The sequence below is a fragment of the Rhinolophus sinicus genome, linkage group LG17, assembly GCF_036562045.2.
Source record: "Rhinolophus sinicus isolate RSC01 linkage group LG17, ASM3656204v1, whole genome shotgun sequence".
Taxonomy (NCBI): Eukaryota; Metazoa; Chordata; class Mammalia; order Chiroptera; family Rhinolophidae; genus Rhinolophus; species Rhinolophus sinicus.
The window spans coordinates 6,671,544-6,696,176 of NC_133766.1; the positions used below are offsets into that span (position 1 = coordinate 6,671,544).

The following is a 24,633-nucleotide window of genomic DNA, read 5'->3' on the forward strand; positions in this document are numbered from 1 at the left end:
TCTTCTTTACCAAAAACCACAATGACTCAGCAACTTGCATGTTTAAAATGGGCTCTGCATTTTCCTGTGGCCAGTCTTTACGATGGTTATAGATTAATAGTAGCCTTCTTTGAAGCATAACATTTGGTATTCATCATGGCATTACTGCAGGTAGACCTATTTAGCTGGAGTATGGTTTGTTTCTTTAATGTGTATAAACATAGGTTCAGAGGGAAAAAAACAACCTGGCATTCACGAAGGATGTATTTTAATATGCTCTTAAATTTTCTAATTTTTAAATACCAGTATGACTTTTTAATTCAGTTTCTTTATTTATAAAGTTGAGATAAAATAACTGATTTGCCATCCGAACATGTAATAACTGAGAAGAAAAAGACTATAAGCTAAGCGTACTCTCCATCTGCTTCATGAGAGTAACTAAATCCATCCCTCGGCAGACCCACAAGTTGCTGTGCTGTGACCTTGTGGGATCTCTCAGAGAGATGAAGCAATACATATTACATTTGTAAATGTCAATGGTCACTTTAGTTGACTTCTGGTTGCAAAAGAAAAGAGATATTAAAAAGGCCTAGTAAGAAAAAAAGTTTTGTTTAAAAAGCCCTAGTAATCTTTTAAAGTAAAAATGAACGAATGAAGGCGTGAATGGAAGAAGCTGAGACAAGAATCTAATTTTATGTTTGTTTTCACTAATTACTTGCTGATAAAGATTTTCATAGTTCTCTCTTCTCCTCTGTGAGCCTTTTCCTGATATTTTCTAATTGGAGAATGAGAGAATACATAAGAAAGAAGTAAACAATTTCAAGTAGATAGATGTCATGAAAGAAATGAGACATGAGAATCTAATATGTTACTGCCCGCCGTTACATAAGACGGAAAGAGAAAGCTCTGTGAGCAAAATAACTTTGGAGTTGCGGGATGCAGGGGAGCCAGCCAAATGAAGATCAGAGGGAACAGCAAGTGCAAAGGGCCTGAGGTGAAGAAGCTTTTCATATTTGAAAGAGAAAGGAGGCCAGTGTGACTGGAGTCTAGTGAGCAGGTTGTGTGGAGAGGAAGGAGGTATGGTCAGAGAGCTCTGTAGGCTCAGATCTATAGAGACAGAAGCCGCAGCAAAGCATTTAGTATAATGGGAAACCAGTCTAAGTTCTAAGCAGGAAGACATTAGATCTGATTTGTAGTTTTAATACACTGATTGAGGAATTCTAGTATGTGGACGTGGATTTTAAAGAGAGAGTAGAAACATGGACTAGTTAGGACGTTATTTCAGTAGGACAAACAGGAAATGATGGTAGGTTGGACCAAGGTAGTGACAGCAAAGATGGAAAAAGAAGACAAATTCAAGAGAATTTTATAGATAGGGCTGACAGGACTTATAGAGACACTGAATTTGGAAGGCTGAGGGAAAGTGAGAAGTCAAGGATGTAGAGACAGAGCAAACTGATTTTGAAAACCGTGATCAAATCATTTATTTTAGCAATGATTTTACGCTAACATATCGCAGGACTGAAATGATATTGTGAATGGAAGTGGATGGCACAACGTCTGGACCACTACAGGAATGTGTGAGGTTTTCTTCTTTCCCCCATCTCAGCACTTTTGCATTAGGAATTTGTATTCTCACATCACTATGTAGGCCACCAAATTTCAAGCAAATGATTAGATAGCCCATTGGTGAGCATTATAGGAGCTCCTTCTGTAGTCACTGTATGGATGCTGGGAACATACTGGTAAGGGAAGCGAACACATTGCCTCCCCTTAAGGAACATGCTGTCTGGTGGGGGTGGGGGTGGGGTTGTTCCCTAACATGGAATTATGCAACTGTTATTAAATCACCACTGGGATAATTGAAGACTATCAAGACGTACTTTGAGAATGTCTCTTCGTGGCTCTTATATTTTCCCTAGTTTTCCCCATTCGTTTCCAGAATTCATCTGGCCATGACTACCCATGCTTTCTAAAGTCACCCCTTGGCTCCAGACTTATATTTCCCATGGCCCACGGAGCACCTCCGACAGATCGCCATATATGCCTTGTTAACTCCATCCGTCCTTCGTCTTCTCCTAGACCCAGTGCTTTCCCTATTAGTTAATATCCGACTATCATCCCAGTTTGCCAAGCTACCAATGTCACAGATGTTTCTAGCATTAGCAACTTCATAAGATTACTATTCTAAACCTCATTTTCTTCATGAAAACGGAGACTCAAGAGGTTCAATTTCCCGAAGTCACACAGCTACTGGACATCCAATCTGGGTTTTAAACCCAGGTCTCTCTGATATCTCAGCTTTTGTTCTTTCCATGACAAAATGTTGAAGGTTTTTAAAATTTTTGAAGGAAAACATTCCAGAAAGAGGGAAGAAAAATGAAAAGGCTCAGAAATTTTAAAGCACCAGTATCTCTAATCAGAGAAATGTTTATTGCTTCCATGGGTAATAATCATATTCTCCATTTTGAATGCTGAACCATTTCGACAAGCAGTTATGGGGTAACCACTAGCTGTCAAGTAACTGCCTCTGCCCGGTTTTTAGGACATAAAGAAGAATTCATGATACCTATCTCTAAGCGTCTTAGCAGACGAGAGGGGCTCTAAGAATAGATTTTAGTGCAACTCATTTAAGTATAAGCCTGCAGGTGCTCTGAGAGAGACAGCATGGGTGGAAAGAGAGCAAACGGGGCTGTGTACCCCAATGCTGGGACTGAGGGAGTCATTCCTGCAGGAGGTGATATCAGAGTTGAATTTTGACAAATTAGGAAAAGGTAAGTGAATTAGAGGAGAATCCAGTTTTAAAAAAGGAGAAAGCAGGAACAAAGACCTGGAAGCATGCAGTTAGTTACCGGCTGCTATGTGCAGGGAACTTCCAGTGATTTGAGTATTGTGGATGGTGGAAGTCCCAGCATATATACTGAGGGCTGATCTCCAATCAAGAGATGGGAACAAAGAGGAGATAGTTTGAGAGACAGTGAGGAAGTTGACTCAACCAGACTTGAGTGATGGGTGGGGGGAAGAGGAAGGTAAAAGGAGGCCTCTAGGATGACACCCAGGTGTGTGTTGGGATAACTGGGTAGATGAGGATACTGTCAGCCAGGGTAGACAGCATCAGAGGAGGAACTGAGTGGGGAAGAAGTGGTGACGTTGCACGTGCTGAGATTCAGCTGTGTATGATGCTGCTTATGTCCAGTAAAGAGCTCTGGAGAGAGGGAGAGGCTGGCCTCATGGCTGGGTTGTTCAATAGCAATAATCAAGGAGGGTGTGGATAAGATCACCAGGGTGCAGATACTGCTCTTTGAGCATAAGGTTTTGCTCCACATTTGTTTTTGTCTTTTCTTTTGGAACCCAAGACACTTTAGTCCCTCTATGTTCATAGTGACATAACCGTGTAAATCCGCTGTTTCCACTGGACTATTGATTAGCCTCTAGGTATAGCTTGTTTAACTCTACCTCCTTCGTTGGTTCAAATAATCCTGATTAGATACTTAGATATCAGATGAGTAGTTATCCAAAAAATTGTCATTGCGCTTACCACTTCCAAGCTACACGATCTTGGGCAAATCACTTAGCTTTTCTAGGCTCGGGTGCCTCCTATGTAAAGTGGGCTTAATTGCTTGTTCAGATTAAAGGCAGTTATGCGTACTCTAAGGCCTTAGCATAGTTCCTGACCTTTATAAACACTGACGAAATGGTAGCTGTTATTACTGATTCCTTTAGTCCCTTAAATATTTATCAAGAGTTTGCAATGTGTAAGTTGCTTTGTTAAGCCCTGCTTGGAACAAGCATGAGTGTGAGATAGGTAAAGGAGCCCCCCAGGCAGGAAAGACCCGTATCCACTTGTTCACTTGTTACTATCATCCTGTAAGACAGCCTGTGGCAATACTAGGGATTCAAGTGCTGAACTTGTAAGGGAGGTGGAGAGGGAGCTGATCACCTCCAGTGAAAGCAGAGGGAAAATCACCTCCACTCTCATTATTTTGCTACTTCGGAAATTCTACTGAATCCATTTGAAACGATGGATGAGTGAGGGAGTGGGGGGCAGGCAAGGTTGGGGGGGGAAATGGCATGGCTGTACAATCTATCACCATATTTATTTCAGAAAACGGACTTGTCTATTCTAAATAAATAAATGAATGAATGACTGTCCCCCTCTTGACATATTCATTTTGGGGAAACAAATTCACTTGCTAAACATGGGCTGAGCCATATAACTCCTCCACTGAACATATTATTTTTCACAGAGACAGCTGTTAAACCACACCTAGCATTCTGTGTAACATAAGATGCCAGAGATAGCAAATTTAATAGAGAACTGGAGATGGATGAGAAGAAGGAGGCAGAGGCAATTTACAACTTACCACGATGAGTACAGCACCTCATTATTTGTAGCAACAATGACAACACACACACGCAAATAAAAAGTAAAATGCTGATGTAGCTGGAGAGGACCAAGGAGTCGTTGAGATTCTACAAGTCATCGTTTTAATCTGATCGATTTAAAATTAAAGGGGAGGCCCCAACTCCCTCTCTCATGTGCCTTCTGCTTCCGCTTGGAAATGCAGGCGAGCCCTGCACACTCTGCCCAGCGGATGGATTAAGTCAGACATCATTTCATTGTCAAACTTGCACCGCCAACATGGCTTCGGGAAGGCTGCCCATGTGTAGACATTGTGCCAAGGATGTAGCCTCTCTAACTGATTGAGGAAGAGGTGCTGCTCAGTTATTATTATAAGCACATCTGTGTTTAGAGTGACTATTGTCAAGGCAGGCGTCTGGAAGCCCCCTCTCAACTCAAATCGAAGACTCTTAGCTTCTTCCATGCCGGATGGTGAGCATAGGCTCCAGACCAAGTCCACATGGAATGACGTGGTGGGGCAGTCTTCCTGGTAAGATAGCGTTTCAATGGGCTACTACTCCTGCCCACGTGATGGTGCAGAAGTTGGTGAGTTTCTGGCTGGGCACCTGTGGTCTGCGAGCCTGGCTTCCTGGCTCTTCCTCAGACAAGTTTTATGATCGTGAGCAGCTTACTTATCTGCTGCCTCAGCCTTTTCATCAATAGGATACACATATTAGACTGATGTTTGCTAGCATCTAACAACATCACATTATTTATGATTCTGTTATCGTATCTAGAGTATCCTTTTCAGTGTGGGTGGTACTTCATTGAGGGACGCTGGCCAAAAAAAAAAACATGTCCTTGGGGCAGGAGGTAGGATTGTGAACAGTGTAGAATGGTCCAGAAACCAGCTCATAGGAGGCCCAGTTAGCAGCAGGGTTGATTATCTTGGGAAAAAAAGGAAATTAAGACTGTCTTCAAATATTTTCCTTAGCATCACATGAGAAACAGTAGACTTACTCTGTGCTATAAACTCTAAAAGCCAATCCAGTGACGGGGAGTTTCAGATTTCTGGCTTACTGTACAGAGTCCTTTTTAAACAAATATAACTGTCCAGTAATAAAATAGGCAGCCTTTTGAGCTACTTGTCAATAAAGAAATGGAAGCCCAGGCAAAATGACCAATTCTCAAAGAGACTGTGGAAGTTCTTGCCTTGACAAAGGCGTTGCACTAGAATCCGATCACAGGGTCAGGTGTTAAGGTAACGGTGATGCTGCCATGACTATTCAGAATGTTCTTACATTGCTTCTGGTGGAGGAAACTTCTCTCTTCTTTTAAAAACGAAACAAAACAAAATTCTCATTTAAGGTTGTTATGCCTTAAGTCTCCCAAGAGGTCAGAACACACCTAAAAAACTCGGTAAGTCTATATATAATCTTTTACAGGAAACTTTTTCCTTTCTTTCTTTGAATTCCTATAGACTTGTCGTTACCTGAACTACCCACCACGGTGTCAGTTAATTACGTGTTTTCTTTTAGTTTTACTCTAATTCTTCAGTGTGAGTTCCAACTATAAACTAATGAGACTCATTTCCCTGCGACGTGACTCGTATGCTCAGTCTCAGTACAGTTCAGTTTAGCCTTTTCTTCAAGTAGCTTGAATAATCCATAAAGTTAGAAGCAGCATCTGATGTATGTTTCTGTCCCCAGAAGGACGTAGCACAGTGTTGAGCAGAATCAAGACGTGAATGGCAGAGTGAGTTGTGTGGGACTGTACGGTCCCAAGCTACCGACACTACTCATGTGTCACCTTTATTTGACTTGTTTGTGGGATCGTAGGAACGTAGCGAATTATTAGGGTTCGTCTTTTGTCTATCAGACAAAGGAAGAGATAGCTAGAGAATTAAGGTTTTGCATCTTTACCTCTCCTAGTTGGGAAAGCGTGTCATCGTTTTCTATGTATTATTAAAGTGTCTAAATCTTAAGCATGGACTGAAGAGGCACTTGGTCTCACAGGAATATCCATCTCAGTGTCTGGCTAACTCTCTTTCTGATGTTAACACATCCCAAGTCCTTCTTGTCTTTCTGAACCCGAACCCCGATGAACACAGTGCGTTGTACACCCTTTCTCCTCTTCTCCATGACTTCCTAGAAAGAATGAGGAACTTACTCGTTATGTAGAGCCCACTCTGTGCTAGGCATTAAAATCTGTACTTTGTAGAGTTTTTAAAGAAATTGTTTTGGGAAGAAATAAAGGCTTGATAACAATGTATAGACATCTTATTTACGATATTTTGTTAATACTTTAAATATTTAACCAAAGAAAAAGTCTTGTTTTTCTGAGGTTTTCAAATAAGAAACCAAACAAGATTCTGTTAAGGAAGGCAATATTTCCCTTTAACCCAATTCCATAATCAGTCATACTTTTTTAACCAAGATCACAGAGATATGCTGATAAATATGTTTCTATTTTATTACCTGCAGAGATCCGTAACTTTTATCTGTCAGAGCAGGAAACTAAGACTCAGAAGGAACTTCCTCTGGCTCTCTCAGGCCTGTCTCTCTTTACACCAGGCTGCGTCTCCCATGGAGGAATGGGTCTGGTTTCACAGGCCAGCTGCAGAACTGCCTCCCCGAGATGCTAAGCACATATTGGTTAATTGTTGGGCCGAAGTTAAGAAACTGCCCCAAAGTTGATCGTGTCCTTTTGCCTTCATTAGCCTACAACTGGTTATTCACATGAAGTAAATTAATGTAACATTTTAATACTAAGTTGTAAAATTTGTAAACTGTGGACAGTTCTCAGTTATATTATTACTCAGGAAGGATTGATTTGACCAGAGAATGTCAAAACAATGTTTTGAGCAATTAACTGTTTATCAAGGTCTATGGCTTAAGAAAGTCATTTTGGCTTTGAAAATCTCAACTTCAGTAGTTCCTTAAATGTACACTCTTAATATTATTATTGTGTTGTAGCTTTTATCATATTGTGCAACTGATAAAAATCTCCCTTTTAATTGTGGCTAGCCTTCCCAGAATGCTGAAACACTTCCGTCTAGCCTCGCGTTGCAAAACGTCGTCACTATTGCATAAACACTTCAACTTGAGGGTGTGTCATTTCTTGGATGCGTGGTCCTTGCTCTCCTGTGCCCATACTCGATCATTTTGCCCTAAACCTCTCTTCAGTAGAGATTTCAGTAATCTAACAAGAATTGGAGCCTTCCGCTTTAAATACACAGTATAAAATCAGACTTATCATTATCTATTATCATTATTAGAAAGCACGAGTGAATAAAGGTCAGCCTTGTAGCTAGCAGGCTGTCTGATTTTTCTGTGAGCTTCCCGTGTCAGGAGATGCTAGTTCATCTGTCTGTGGGTTTAGGATTCACCAGCATACGCTGTCAGACTAGCTGATTGAAGGTGGCCTGGGAGGGGAAGCGCATCTGTCCAGCGGCTCGCCATTGGCTTCTCATTACGGCATTCTCCCCCGAGACACTGCATGCTCATTCACCTACCTCTCCGCTCCCCTCCCCGTCCTTCCCGACCCCTTCATTACTGATGCACAGCGAGAGGCAGCGGTGGCAGCAGCGCTGCTTGTCACGAATCAAGGATTGCAATGAGCTCATCCTTTTCTCCTTGCAGCTTCCCAACTGCCCTGGCTTCCTGGCTACTGCTGCTGCTGTCTGCTCACGCACACACACGCACACGCGCACACACACGCAGACATTGTACACACACACACACTCGACCCTTCTGAGCAGCTTGTACATTTTCACGCATGTATCTGAACTCTCCTACATCACTCTTGGCCATTTTCTTGCATTCGGTTGCTTTTGCTGTTTTTCATTTAGATCAGTGTTTGATTTCATTTTCCAGTCTTACTTTGGGGCTCGTGCACTTGGGATAATTTGGCCAAAATGTTTTTCTTGTGGAGACGTTAGCTGACAATTCCCAGCACAGACTGGCGTGTGTGTGCTCCTGGGGAGACCTAAGCCTGGCTCCCCTCCCACCGCACTTCTTAAAATTGTGGATGAGAGATCCAGCTTCCTCATTCTGGACACCTACCTACTGCTCATGGAAGAAGGGGTGCCCTGCCCAGCCCCAGCTGCCAAGCTCACACCTCCTGTCAGGAAGTCCCAGGACATGCGCGACGAGAGGAGCAAGCTGGTGAATGAGTATGCGTGTCGGGTGCTGGAACTTCTGGGGATGGGGCACCGTCTGTTTGTGCCTCGGCTTCTGGCGGTGAGACTGCTTTTCATTGAACTGCATTTGTCAGGAATCTGCCCCCCTCTGTGAGAATTCCTTGTATCCTGGAAGAGCTTGCCGTCTCCTGTTTTCTTCCCCTTCTCTCCCCCTCAACTGAGAAGGAAATGCCGGGTGGCCTCGACCCTGGGGCTCTACCCCAGCCTGGTCCTTGCCACTCCTTAATGTGCTAGAGGAGAGATGGTGGCTCTTCTCCCACAGCCCAGGGCCACATTAGTAGCACTATCTTCCAGTCAAAAGAATGGTTTTCGGGCTGGCTAGGCTCAGCAATGAAGCAAAATGCTCAAGTGCTTGATGTAGCCATTCTGTACTTTATGTCTCCAAAGGGTTAAATTTTACAACAGACCATATTGCTACTTATGTAGATCCCCGTGGTTGGATTTCTAAACTCCCCATTTGATTGCCAATTTGACTTTTTTTTTTCCCCTTGGATAGGGAATTTTACCCCCTAAAAATGCTTGGGTGGGAAATTGTAGATTTCTCTACTGGAATGTTCAAACTGTGTATCTATGAAGCAGCTTAAAGCTGTTGTGCTGTGAATCTGGGAAGTCTGGCTTGCTTGTTTTTTGATTTCCTGAACAAGAGAAAAATCAGCCTTCCTCACTTCCTGCCAAGGGTTAAAATTAAATACCCACAATCACTGGTACAGGGCTTCTTTTTAGTGGTTTGAGAACTGTACCTAGCAACTGTTCTATAATGTAATTGGTCTACAGTAGCCCGATACCATTCTTTGAGAATTGAACAAGACTAATTTAGCTTTGTCTATTTTATACAATGGAGTTTATTAGCATTTCAGACTGTTCCCTCCTTATGGTTCTCTCATATTTGACTCTCTTCAAAAGTGCAATATTGACTTGACTGAATTTAACTCTTTCCTCTCACATGTCTCCCTCCAGTATCGCTCATTTTTGTTTATGCTTATCTTTACCATTACTAATTCAATCTTCACATATGTATTTGCATGCAAATATAATCTCTCCTGCTCAATCATAACAGACATGTTAGGTCACCATGTACATAAGGGATTTCTCACCCTGAAGAAAGTCTGTTTATTGTTGCAAGATGAAGTCAGGTGCAATGACCAGCATATGATTATAAGGAGGAGGGCCGTATTTTTGAGAAATTTAGTTCTTTTGTTATTTAAGAAAGAAATAAAAAGAGCTCAATACATATGTTTTAATGCCCAGATAAGGTCATCAATGCTCAGTTGGATTTTGTTTCCCTGAATCATATTTTTTCCTCATAAAGGAAAAAACTGAAGGTTCGTGGTTCTGTTAGAAAGGGTTTTTAATTTATTTTTAAGTGAAAACATTTTAAGTAAAGTAAAATTCTTTAAGTGAAGTAAAAACTATGTTATTTCAGGAGCTTTGACATTAAGAAGTACTAAAATATATTGCAACAAATTCTCTGCATCTCTCGGAGGAATCAGTTTTGGCCTAATACATTTCCATTTTCTTAAAGACTACCTAACTTTGTGTCGCGAGGGCTTCCCTGGTAACTTTCCAGTAACCTGGTGCTGCCTCTCTTTAGCATTTACATTTTCAGTGTTTTGAAGGACAACATAAATTGATAAAGAAGAATGTCTCTCATATTCAAATCTGCATTAGGGGATGAATTTAAATTGTCTCTAGTTTAAAACAAATTATCAACAGTAAAATCCACAGGGAGCTGGGTTCCCAAGATTCAGGTCTTAGGGAGGTCACGAATATCTGTATGTTGCAACTGTGCAAAGTTGGCCTGGTTTCCCAGTTAGGTATCTGAGGAAGTACACCTCTCGGGTGGTCTTGCGCTCTAATGTTCAGAGTCTAGGTCATAATGCCACCTGCATTACTTGTGAAAAGTATATGCTGAGTTGTCCATGGAGCCATCTGGAAATTTCTAACTTTGTTATACAGAGTTGCACTTATAAGAGTATTGAGAGAACTGGGGTACTCAACATTTTGGGGAATCACATGCCCTGTAATTAACAATTAAGAAAGACATGGCTGTGAGTTGGGGTCAGATATCCAATGAGTTACTGCTCAAAGTTTAGCATGTGTACCGGGGGAAGTACAGTTGTTCAGCCATGTCTTATCGGACTGGCTAATGGCATGGGATCGATGGCCAGTCTGTACGGGGTGGTCCTAAGAGGAATCCTGCCACATGCAATCTTGAGACCTTTCCATTACCAGTCAAGAGGGCCAGCGCTGAAGTTTAGGTTTTAGTCTTGTTTTAAACATGAATTGTGTGGGTTAACACATACAAATACCTAATTTTACTTGAAAGATGCCAGTAGTCTTTTCATATAAGACAAATTAACTTTCTTAATGAACTGATCAAATAAAAGGTTAACCCAGACAGCGTTGTAGATTTGGACTCTGAGCCCTATTTGTTGCTCCCTAATTCACAGAGGGACCCTCAACCTGCTAGAACACCAAGTACATTTGGAACTTTTGCTTATTATCCTTCAAAGATAAAGAACAATTTCCATTGAATGAATCAGGTACAAGTACTTCATTTTACATATTACCACAAGGCATAAATTCTATGTGCAGACTCACTAAATACATGCTTCTTTGGTGAAATTAAAATACCAAAAGAAGAGATACAGGTATCCTAGATACCAGCTAAGTAATGTTTCCTTCTTCAAAAGCCTGTGCTTCCAATTAATTCTCAGACCTCCAAAAATATTTCTCAACTGAAGAGAAATCCTGGTAGACACTATATATAACTAAATGAGGAAAAAGGCATTTGTGGAAAAAACACTGCAGATGAGAAAGAAAACCATGCCTAGATTTTTCCCCCCCAAATAATCCCCTAACATAACCTAACTTAGAATTTGCTGCTTATCAGAGGCTCTTAAAGAAAGATTTATCATTCAAGAAGAGTTAGAAGTTTGACATAGAAGCATCTAGAGCTAACCCTCAAATGTCAGAACTGTTCCTTTCCACCCACCCTGCCTCCTTTAAAAAAAAAAAATCACTTTAAAACGTGATACTCTTGCACTGAATTTTTCAGTGGGAAAAACACACTCAAAATGCTATCAGCACTGACACAGTCAGAGTTCACACTCTTGTGTGTGAAATTTGGAGAAAGAGGAACAACTTCTACTCTCCTCGTGTTCGAAATCTCCCATTTTCCCACACTTTCCTCTCCATGAGCCTCCCTGCGCCGTGATGGGACAGAGCTGCTTTCTTTCTGGGTTTCCCTGAGTTGAGCAATGGAAGATCATTAACACCAATAGTGTCTGGGAAAGGACAGTCGTAGGACACCCTGCGTTCCGGTTTCCAGACACTCGTCCTGAGTTAGGCTTCAGCCCCGCCCGGATGGGGCGCCCCTTACTGCCCCTCCCCTGAGACTACAGCCTCCTTCAAACATCATCTCTATCTCCATTGCCACCCCGACCAGAGGTCAAATGTCACAGGATATATGATTCCTCATGTTTAATCCTAATCGTTCTGCTTTTGTATGAACTCAGAGGCTGAATTTGAAATTAGGCCTTGGGCAGCATTAGAAATTATTTAGGTAACTATGCTGCTGCCTGCAAGCAGGAGTCTGCTCCCCACCATTGTGGGCATCTGATACCAGTAACTAGAGGTTAGTTACATGGAAAATAGAAGAGGTGCCCTCGGAGGCTTTTGAGTAGTGAGGAAAGCTGCTAATCCTGTTTCCTACAAATTCCATAAACAGCCTGTCTTGCATTTTCCCAACAATCATGGGAGAACTAATCACCAGAACCGGTATTACGGGTGAAAAAGGAAGGCTAGCAATGCTGTGTATCTGGTATGACTGGTAGCTGGATGCTTTCCCAGGGAATCAGCAGTTGGTGTTTTAGTTGGAGAGGCCCCCTTTTGGGCTGAAGTGGTTTCTAGTAACTACCTCTTCCAAGTAAGTTGAGGTGAGTTGATAGCACTATATCATGCTGAACATTCTCTCCACCACTTTTCTTGCTATCATGTCTATATATTGAGGAGGGAGGAAATAAATCTGAAATGTACTTAGGCTTGTTTCTTTTTTCACTGCCACTGTTAGCCTACCTCTATTTCCTGATTACTAGTTTGTGGATCTAAAGTTGAACCAACCTAGCGCCCTTGTGAAAATGCTTGGGGTATGAATTAATATATTATTCTATTTTACATGTTTCCATTTAGAAGAGAGAAAAAATATTACGTGTGTGTGTGTGTGTGTGTGTGTAAACAAAAATTTTAACTTCTACGGGTGAAAATCATTTTAAAAGAACGGGTTTATTGGGCCGTTCCTGACAAGAATGAAAAGGCCCGGTCCTCAGACACGAAGTCTAAACCACCAGCAGCAGCGCCAGCTGGGAAAAGCAACATGGCCGCCGTCCTGGGTTGACTGCCTTTTTTAATGAGTCAAGTAGTGTGGAGAAAGATATAAGCTTTTTTTCAAAGAATTTACATTGGCTACAGAAAAAGGGGGTGGGAGAATGTGAAGTGGGGCTGGTTGTGGGATAGACGCAGAGTCCATACGGAAGAAGAGTTTGCTTTTTAGGAGTGGTGGTGGGCAACAGTCAGCAAAGTTTACACGTAAGCAGGAAGCAGAGGTACCTGCCTATTCTCGCTAGATAATCTTTGAAATAACCTCCTGGAAATTAATTCAGAGTTGCACCATACACTCAGGAATGTAAGCAGTCTTGATAGCTGGCCCCCAGCTAGTAACAGGTTAATTATTCCCGTCTCTCTCACTCTCCAGCCGCTGTAATTTAATTTAGAACATCTCAGAATTTTTCTCCTCTCTGGGTGTGTGTGCTGTGTGTGTGTCTGTGTACACATGCATACACACACATATACACACACGTGCAGCACACACACATTGAGAGAGAAATGGAAGGAGAATTCATTCATTCAGTACATTTTAATTGAGGCCCTCCTGTATTCCTCTTGTCACTGTGTGACTGTGGATACAGCAATGAAGAAGGCAGACAAGGTCCCTTTCCTTAGGAGGAAAACAGATGTAGAAGTAGGGAATGACTTGGTAGGAAATTACTTAATGGGCTGAGGGGAAAAGTTTAAGTGCTCAGAAAAGGCCTCACTCAGATCTTACATTTGCACTAAAATCTAGATCACAGAACGTTGCTATCCTTATGAAGACCTGGGAGAAGACTATTCCAGGCAGAGAGAACAGCAAGGCAGTAGCCTTCAGTTAGCGGTGAACCTGGTGTGAGCACAACACAGAAAGATGCCAGTGTGCCTGGAGCTTGAGAACAAAGGGGGACATGGGTCGAGATGAGGATGGAGGGGAAGGTGAGGCAGGAGCGGAGATCAGGAAGGGTCCTGTAGCAACGGTAAAAAGTTTGGATTTTATTCTGAGCACAGTAGGAACGACGGGAGGGCTTTACACAGAAGTGTGACATGATCTGGAAGAGTGTCATCCGTGCTATGAGGAGAGTGGATTGAGGGAGCCAGAGAGGAAACAGGGAGACCAGTTGGGAGGCTACCACAGCAGCTCACCTGAGACACACAATGGCTTGGACCAGAGTGGGGATGACAACTCAGGCCCTACAAAGAGCAGACATTTCTCTGACTTCCTTATACTCTTTCAATGCAGTCTTGAATGCTAATCAAGTTTATCTCTGAATTGAAATAAAGTAGTGTTTTGAACTAGTGCGTAGTTCCATGACTTCTAGCTACCGTGGTTTTTTTTTGGTTTTGGGTTTTTTTTAATTTTTATTACTACAGTGTTTGATAAGTAGCAGAACATCTCATTTCTTTTTGGTTTACTTATGTGTACTGAGTCTGCCTGAATCTATCATTTGTATCGTGGCGTTTGCCAAAAATTGCTTAGAGTTGTTTACTAAAATCTTCACTGCAGAAAATAAAACAAAATATAAAGAAAAAAATACCAAACCATGATACCACTAGCCAGAGAAACATTTTATTTCATTTATTTTCAGTCTTTTTCTGTGCATGCATATACACATTTCTAAGTGGTTGTTATTTCTTAAAGAAGTAAATGTTGCAAACAGTAGTTTTCATAAGAAGTTCAGTAGTTAAGGGGTTTGCTTCATTTACTTTTTCACAGCATTCTTTAACGTGTGGGATCAATTTCTTATTTTCATCACAAGAGTTGCTGGAAAGCCATCCTCCAATTGGGTGTTTATCATGTAACTCTGATGTGCTTTGATTGCACTGTCTAGTCTTTAACCAGCTTTGGAATAGTACCCTTCAAATGCCAAAGTCACAGATTAGTGCCAGAATTCCCTTTTTTTTTTTTTTTACTTTTCTGGCATTTTTCTTCTCTCAGAGCTCTAACGTCGTTAGCTCTGCCAGGATCTACCATTCAAATCTTCAGGTATTATAAATGAAATATATTAGCCTGTTAATTAAGTCTTATATTACTTCTAGGATATATGATGAATTATTTCAATTTATAGTAAAGAAGTTAGAAATCTCTTTCTAAACATTTTTAGAACTAACCTAGATATTAGCTGTAAAAGCGCATTCAGGAAATAGAACAACTTTTTTCAGTGTATTTGTCCTGAAGGCAGGTCAAAACGTAATGAAGATTCTTGGTGATTATTTTTCAGACCTCAAAGGAAGACCTTCTGCAGGCTGATTTTGAAGGTGCTTTAAAGTTCTTCAGAGTTCAGCTTCCAAAGAGATACAGGGCAGAGGAAAATGCAAGAAGATTGATGGAGCAGGCTTGCAATATTAAGGTAAGATACATGAACTTATATATAATAAAAGTGGAACTTGAATTCATCATAACGTGGCAATTTATGTAAAACCCTCTCCCTATACGTTGCTGGATTTTGACTATGTTTAAGGTGACATTGTGTATGCCTTAAACACTGGTCTCTCTGAGACTTTTGTCAGGCTGGTAGGTGTATAGTAGCTGTACTTAGTAGTAGGATTTAGAATGAAACTTGGCAGTTTTTGATTGTAATAATAGGAAGACAAACATTTATTGTATAGGTGGGGCTCTAGAATGGACTGCTGTGATAATGGTTTCCATGGCAGCAGACTTAGCGTTTAGCTTCTGCCATCTGTTTTGAGATGCGCTAGGACAAAGCAAGAAAACCCTGCTTACGCAGTGCTTTCCTTTCTCTAAGGGGATTGGAAAGCTTTGAGCCTCTATCTCCCCATTCCCACCCCACACCTGCCAAATGTCTATGGATCCATTGCTCCTTATCATATGTCTGATAAAAGCAAACACATTTTATAAAATAATTTGAAATAGAAATCTCTATCCAGGAAGTTTGGTGTCAAGGTGAGAGATCGCATTTTTAAAAAAATTGGAACCAATTTACTGATGTTAATTCTTGTACCTCAGGAATATACTAGGGACTCTTCTCACCCAATCATGACATGGATATACATTTCTTTTCTAAACAAATAAATTTGTCTTATGGACCTTCCAGTCTGACTTAAGGAAACAGACAATAAACAATTAAATAATAAAGAATATATTTAATGTGTTAGAAGGTGATAAATAGCAATGGAAAAAGAAAAAGTAGGGATAAATAAGCAAGATGGGATTGGTGGGGAGAGGGAAAGTTCCTGTTGTTATTAGATAGTCAGAGTTGATCTCACCGAGAAGGTGGAGATGTGTCAGTCATGGACATACCTAGTGTCACGGGGTGGGGGCGTGGGGCACGGCGTTCCAGCAGAAGCAACATCTAGTTCAAAGGCCCTGAGGCTGGTGCATGCCCAGTGGATTTGAGGAGCAGCAGACAGACCTAGGTAGCTGCAGCGAGGTGAATGAACCTGAGAGCGACAGGAGAGGAAGTTAGAGAGCTTAAGGAGCCGGGAGATAATAGGCCGTTGTAAGGAGTTAGGCTTTACTTAGAATGTCATGAGTAGCCCTTGCAGTGTTTTGAGGGCAAGTGTGATCTGATTGTCAGATGTTTAAAAGGATCGCACTGCCTACTGTGTTGAGAACAGGCTATAGGTAGGTAGGAGTAGAAGTAATGAGATCAGACAGGGTCTTGCAGTAACCCATTGAGGAACGGTGATAGACTGAACTAGGGGGATAACAGTGAGGATGGAGATGGAGCAGTGGTGAAGGTGGCTGGAACCCAGATTGTATTTTGAAAGACAACCAACAGGAAATCGTGATATATTCAAAATGGGGGTGAGAAGAAAAGACGAGTCAAGCTGATTCCACAGATGGTGGACTGAGCAATTAGAAAATAGAGTTGCCATCGACTTATGAAGCTCATTACTTAAAATGTGCTCTGCCATAGACTGCATTTAAGCACCACACCCACTGTAACACTTTTTTGGTGTGACGCTTGTGTATTAAATTTTAAATTACCTTAAAGTAAATTCTAAATGTTAAAAAGTACAATTCAATACTGAAAGTAAATAACTGAGAAGAAAAAAAATTTATTGTCTTTGAAATGAACTCTATATACACAAAGAAGTCATTTTCCAAAGCTATTAGGAAAGATAGACCTTTGAATTCTTCATCCTGAAAAGCAAACTTTTAAAGCCTTCAGACCTGATTATTTTATTTGACTGAGCCGAATGACTAAGTGTGGGCACATTTATCTGTAGCCTTTGAAAATACATTCCAGTGGTCATGATGGCTTTGATTGATTTTTGTAGGTGGCACATTTGATAGATAGCCTTCAGCCGGCTGATTGTTCCAGAGCTGTCAGAGAAAAGTACTGTAAACTGGGGCAATGCTGTAGGAATCTGTTAAAATAAAACATTCATTTCTAAGACTAAAAGAGTAGAAAGTTAAGAGGTACAAGTAAGGTGGAAAGTTAGGTGTTTCCCAGGGAAATCTCATAGCACTGTAAAATTATTGAGAATGAAAAATCCAGGGAAAGCAACCCAAAATATGAAATTTACAGGCGAAGATTTTCCCAGTGTATTTTATGAAATTTCTCAGAGGATGGAGGTAACTAACAATTGTCAAGCCAGAGACATGGGATCTGGGAGATGTAGAAACATAGAACATTAGTCCAAAATATGATCTGAATGAACTGTTCCTGGAATGAAAGCGCTATGTGCAACCAGAGTGATTTATTTGGCCGTGAATGGATAGATATAAATATTTTAAAAGTGATAATAGGGTTGTTATTTTGTTTTGTTAGTTTTTAGGGTTTTGTTTTGTTTTCATTATCTAAATAGAGTATCTGTTTCTTAGATATTTAAAACAGTGCCACAGGACACCATTTTTTTATTAAGGTATAATAGCTGTGCAGAAGCTTTTTATGTTAGTTTCAGGTATACAACATAATGATTCAATATTTGTATATAATGCAAAATGATCATGACAATAAATCCAGTTTCTATCTGTCACATACATAATTACAAATTTTTGGGGGGGAGAACTTTCAAGATCCACTCTCCTAGCTACTTTCAAATACACAATACAGTATAGTTAACTATAGTCACCATGCTGTACATTACATTCTCATGACTTATCCATTTTATAAGTGGGAATTTGTACCTTTTGACCCCCTTTATTCATTTTGCCCCTGCCCCACACACCACCTTGGGTAACCACCAATCTGTTCTCTACGTATCCACAAACTCTTGTTTGTTGTTATTTTTAGATTCCACATATGAGTTAGATCATATGGTATTTATTTTTTCTGTCTGACTTATTTCACTTAGCATAATACCCGCAAGGTCCATCCATGTTGTTGCAAATGGCAAGATTTCATTCTTCTTTTCTGACTGAATAATATGTTAGCATGTATATGAATATATATATGATTCAGTTAGAATCATTCAGTTAGAATCATATATATATATATATATATATATTCATATATATGCTAAATATACGTGTATATCTTTTTGAGTTAGTGTTTTTGTTTTCTTTGGATAGATACTCAGTAGTGGAATTGCTGGATCATATTTTTTGAGGAACTTCCATATTGTTTTCCACAGTGGCTGCACCAATTTACATTCTCACCAATAGTGCACAAGGGTTTCCATTTCTCCACATCTGTGCCAACATTTATTTCTTGTCTTTTTGATAACACCCATTGTAACAGGTGTGAGGTGATATCTCATGGTGGTTGTGATTTGCATTTCCTGATGATTAGTGATGTTGAGCGTCTTCTCGTGTCATGTACCTGTTGGCCATCTGTATGTCCTGTTTGGAAAAATGCCTATTCAGGTCCTCTACTCCTTTTTTAATTGGATTTTTTTTCCTACTGAGTTGTATGAGTTCTTCATATATTTTGGATATTAACCCTTATCAGATACATGATTCGGAAATATTTTCTCCCATTCAGTAGGCTGCCTTTTCATTTTGTTGATGGTTTCCTTTGCTGTGCAGAAGCGTTTTAGCTTGATCTAGTCCCACTTGTTTATGTTGCTTTTGTTACCTTTGCTTTTGGTGTCAAATCCAAAAAATTATTGCCAAGACCAACATCAAGGAACTTACTGCCTATGTTTTCTTCTGGGAGTTTTATGGTTTGAGGTATTACATTCAAGACTTTAATCCATTTTGAGTTAATTTTTGTGTCTGGTGTAAGATGGGGGTCCAGTTTCATTGTTTTGCATTTGGCTGCCCTGTTTCCCCAACACCGCTTATTGAAGATACTATCCTTTCCACGTTTTTTGTCATAAATTAATGGACTGTATATGCATGGGTTCATTTCTGGGCTCTGTTCTGTTTCATTGATTTGTGTGTCTGTTTTTATGCCAATGCCATACTGTGTTGATTACTATGGCTTTGTAATATAGTTTCAAATGAGGGAGCGTGATGCCTCTAGCTTTGTTCTTTCTTATGATTGCTTTGCCTATTTGTGGTTCCATACAGATTTTAGAATTGTTTGTTCTATTTCTTTTAAAAATGCCATTGGAATTTTGATAGGAATTGCATTGAATCTATAGATTGCTTTGGGTAGTATAGACATTTTAACAACATGAATTCTTTCAATCCATGAGCATGAAATATCTTTCCATTTATTTGTGTCTTCTTCAATTTGTTTCATTAATGTCTCATAGTTTTCAGTGTACAGATCTTTCATTTGCTTGATTAAATTTATTCCAAGATATTTTATTCTTTTTGATGCAATTGTAAATGGGATTTTTAAAAAATTCTCTTTCTCATAGTTTGTTATTAGTGTATAGAAATGCAACAGATTTTTATATATTGGTTTTGTATCATAGGACATTATTTTAATGTATAGCATGACTGTGAGGCACATGAGAGGTGAAACTGAGAGAAGGAAGAGGTAAGTAGTACAGTATTCAGGGTTTGTGCTAGGACTAGATTGTAGGTCTCCAACCTAAAGGTTTAAAAATATTTTTAAACTGAGACCTACATTTTAAAATACCTTTTATGTCAAGAACTTGACCATATATGCATACATACTTACACACACACACACACACATCTGAAGAGATACCTTCACAATATATGAAGCACTCTAATGTTTCCTCTTCTACTGTATTATATCCTATTTCATTTTAAACTTCTCCCCTCCTCCTAAGAAAAATCCCCAAACTGAAATGCTAGTCCCAACCTACTACATCAGTTTCCCAATGACTTGCAGTTTTGAAAAAACACTCAGGCATATCCCACTGTTCACAACACCTCCCCCGCCTCCACTCTGATATCTTGCAGCTGAGAGGTTGTAGAGGATGAGGTGTTACACTGAATAATGGAAGTGGGGGTGTGGTGAGGATGTGAGTCATCTTGCCATCATTATAGCAGTATGCACTGACAACTGGCAATTGTAGGTAATGATGGATTTACTGACCAAGGCTATACGTTAGACAGAGCACTCACGGACACAGGTGACTGACTACAGGCATGAAATGTTGAACTCACAATGTCTGTTTAAGATTAAAGTTAAAATTTCTCTCAAAAGTAATAATTCTTTTTTGTATTTTAATTATTTTCAAAGTTAGAATTTTTTGTATAGAATTTTTTGTATGGTTAGAATTTTTTGTATGGTTTTGTATGGTCTTCTCTGAATGGACATGTTCTCATTTAATTACCCAACAATATGAATCATTTCCTCTAACTTTAAGGAACCAGATGATCAGTTATTTCAGTGAACTGACTGGTTTTAAAATACATGCAACAGTTGCAGGTAAAATTTAACTTGTTAGCTCTCTATATGGTTTATTTCTGTGTGTGTACCAACAGGATGTATTAATCCAACCATGTTGGATTGGATAGATATCAAGAACATCTTTTGGTGTTTATTTTTGTCTAGTTTAACTAACATTATTTTAAATTATTCTATCTCCTCCTGTTCCCATGGTTTCAGCCAGGCTAAAATCAGAAAATATGTTGACCCATCAGATTTTACTCCAAAAAGTCATTTGGTTACTTAATATAGAATTATCCTGCACTTTCCCAGGGAGTCAGCTTTTGTTGAATATCATTATTCAATTGTTATAGTTAAAAATTCTGCTGTTGTATAGTTTCTTAAACTTGAATCTTGGCTTCATGGACTCTGAATCAGTAGAAATTTGAATTTCTTTATATAAGCATATGAGCACTTAGTTTTTCCTGGTGAGACAATTGTAGCCTCCATTGGCTTTTTAAAGGGTACCCAGTGACTCAAAAAAAAAAAAAAGCCTCTGTGTTGTCGGACAATCTTAAGCTTATTAATAAGCAAATTGATATTTCTATAGCACATAAGAATTCATAAATAGGATATATATATTCAAGTGCATATATACGTAACCTCTATGATTATTACGATCTGAGTGATTGCCTTTTTTTCCTATATATTTTTATTCAATACCATATATATTGTGTTAGGTTGAATTGATGAAATTATCATTCTTGTTGGTCAAAAGCCATCAGATATTAGACATTGTATGTGATTTAATTCAGTATTTTATGCCTCCGTATGGTTCAGATAGGTGCTGTATATGTAGATGATGAAATATTTAAAATTCAAAACTTTTTATCATATTGGGATTCATTTAGCTGGCATTACTCTGATAAAAATAAAAAGAGGAACTTTTTATTTACAGAACTTTTTATTACAGAAGAGTAAAACATCTGTAGTCTAAGTTAGAGTACCCTACATACCCTAGCTCTATGGACATGTAAACTTATTCTCCAAAGACTGTGAAGCAAGTCTTTTTTTTCCGTTTTTTAAGTTGATTTTCATTTGGAATAATGTTGCAAATACCACATTTATAATGGACCTCTTTGGTAGCAAAATTCGTCACATTACTTAAAATATTCCATTGGTAGATCTTCATGAAAGAATATTTAAAATATAAATCAGCCTATTCTATTAGTAAAATAGCTTGAGCAAAATTAAAACTGCAAAATCTGACATTAAACTAAAACAAGGGAATCAGGAAGGAAAGGTCATTTATTGAGTATGCCAGGATCTATGCAAGAGAACTTCTCAGAGGAAGTAAGAGTTCAGGTGAGACCTCAAGGAGACGTTCAGGAGTGTGTGGAGGCAGAGGGAAGGGTGTTTTATGCAAAGACTATGCAGAGTCCTAGAGGTAAAAAGAAATATGGAACCATCCAAGACCAGGCAATGAGGGGAGTGAATAGAAGGCTAAAGGAGAAAGCAGGAGCCAGACGGCTGGGGCAGAGCCACGGAAGCCATGGTGAGTTATTCTGGGGGCATTGAGGGGTTTTAAATAGGAGACAGAAATGATCAGTGTATGTTTTAGAAAGATCGTTCTGGCTGCTGTGCGGAGACTGGATTGAAAGGGGTAAGATTACGTATTAGAAACAGACCAATTCAGGGATGATTGCAGTAATCCAGGTTAGAGATGACCAGATTATTTGCTCTGGGCTGAAGAGATGTGGACAGATTCCAGAGATATTCAAGAGAGAGAATCAACAGATATTAGTGATTAAATGTGAGCACTAGGGAATGGAAAGAGAGCCGGTGATGACATTCAGGATTCTTAGTTAGGCAACTTGGTGGTAATCGCACTGCGAAAGGGAACAAACAAACAAAGGAGAACAAATTACAGGGATGGAAGATAATGAGTTATTTGTTGAACATGTTAAGTTTGTTGTGTATATCCACAAATTCACATCCAAGTGCCTAGAAATGTCATGTAGGCAAGTGGATATTGAAGTGAGATCTGAGCTCAAAGTAGACGTTTGGATGTCATCAGTATTGAACCCATGACAGTGTGTGAATTCTCATAAAGGAGCAGAGGGAAGGGTTGAGGACAGATGCATTCACATGAAAGATGGGCTGAGGAATAGAACCAGGGAGACTGAGAAGGCAGGAAGGAAACCCAAAGCCTGTGACCCGTGAACATTAAGGGGAAAGGTATCTGGTTTAAAGAAGGAAAAAATTAAAAAGTGTCAATGATGCTTAAAGGTTACGTAAGGTACTGAAGGGTGGGAAGTGGTCACTGTGCAATAGTTAAAGATAAAGAGATCCTTGCTTAATGGCCTTGGTGAGAACAGCTTCCTTCCGTGGGGAATGAAGTATAAAAGCCAGTGATTCAAGGAATAAGTGGGAAGGTGATTAAATGGTGAAAGGAAAATGAAGCAACTCCTGTAAGAGGGTTATTATGGGGAGAAAGTGGGGGGGGGAGGAGGCAGCCAGCAAGACAGAGAATAAGTACAGGAGAGGAGGAGGTAAATAGACACGAGGATGAAGTGGATTTTGGGAGGATGGGAAGGAAGCGTCTAAATGCTAAAAAAGCTCAATGAATCAATGTCTTCACTGAGCACATAATATATGCCAGGCACTGTGCTAAACCCAGGGAATAGACATTGAATAAAAGCAGATATGCTCTCCGAGCTCATGGAATGTATACTGATGTGTGGGAAATGTTCATTACCTTAATAAATGTACAATTATAAAGTGTGATAAATGCTCAGAAGGGATATAGGGATATATGAGGGCAAAGAGCAAAGGAACCTGACTTTGACACAGTGGTTTAGGGAACGCGTTGTTGAACTGAGATTGATTATAAAACATTCCAGACAGAGGGAAGCTCCTGTGCAATCACTGTGAGATGGGAGGGAGGGAGATACATTTAAGAACCTAGGCGAAGCCGAATGTGCCAACAGCTCAGAATGAGGAGGGTTGAGATCTAGGGACCAGAGCACGCCATCTTCATGTAAGAAGCAAAGGCCCATAAAAAGAGAAAAGTTGAGGATTTGATACAGAAAGGGGAAGATATCCTCAGAGACAGGCCTCCAGGGAGGTACAGGATAAGCAGGAAGAATGGGCCTCTCTTCCATTACAGCGGGAGGGACTGAGCAAAGAATAGATGGGGAAAGGGCGGGTGCCATTTGGTGAGGAGGGAATTGAGAATCTGCACACAGGGATCCTGCCATTGGATCTCGCCTCTCATGGGTCAGGAGTTGGGAGGAGCAGGGAGCCTGTGGACGCTGGACCTGCTCGGAGACCATTGCTAACAGAGTTTCAGATGCCCGGGCTCCAGGCAGCCGTCACACAGAAGGCTCAACTTTGCTGGCTGTTCCTTCATGTAGAAACAAACGTGTCTCCTTTATTTACTTCTGCCATTTTATTCTACCATTCCACCTACTTCTACCAGTAATGTTCCTTCAATTAAACAGATAGCCATGTAGACATTTTAAAATTAACTTACTGGGTATCGTCTCATGAACTAATCCATATAAATCATTAAATTCTCCAATGCCACCTCCCCCCAAAATAAGATAAATGGATACAAAAATTGATTTGTACATGGGCTTCTCTTTTTTTTTTTAGGAAAAAAGAGACTAGATCATTGGAATAAAGCTTTATGCCCTTCCATGCATTCCACACTTGGTGCAGTGTCATCATCAGAGTTTTCACGTAGAATTAGCAACAAAAGAACACTTCGGAAATGCTGTTTTAACTGATAGTTTCTCTCCCTTTAAACTTTAAGTATTTCCCCTGCAGCTCATTCATTCTCAGCAGTTTTCTAAGGTCTTAGTAAGACTAACAGTTGTGCTCTTAAATGGGAGTTTTCATATTTCATATACCTTTCTGCAGTGTTTTGCCAATTACCTTTTATCCAGTTGTTATGATTTGTGTGTATCTGTATTGGAGACTAAAGTTAGAACTTGTCCTTTACTGTTTGAAAGCCATGGTAGTAAATATATTTCCCTCAGCTATTTGTGAGATATACAGTTCTTTGAATTTTTTTTTAGTATTTGAATTCATATTAA

General features: G+C 39.9%; 1 protein-coding gene across 5 annotated transcripts in view; it reads left to right on the plus strand.

The window, feature by feature from the left end:
* RABGAP1L (RAB GTPase activating protein 1 like) overlaps positions 1-24,633 on the plus strand; it is a 423,826-nt gene that overhangs the window by 306,690 nt on the left and 92,503 nt on the right. For 4 of the 5 annotated variants that reach the window (XM_019725918.2, XM_074322089.1, XM_019725841.2 and 1 more), the window contains exon 19: positions 15,110-15,238. In XM_019725918.2, coding sequence (XP_019581477.2) covers positions 15,110-15,238 — 129 coding nt within the window. Of the gene's footprint in view, positions 1-7,884; positions 8,563-15,109; positions 15,239-24,633 lie in introns of those variants that run through there. The other variant, XM_019726079.2, reaches the window with a different exon arrangement.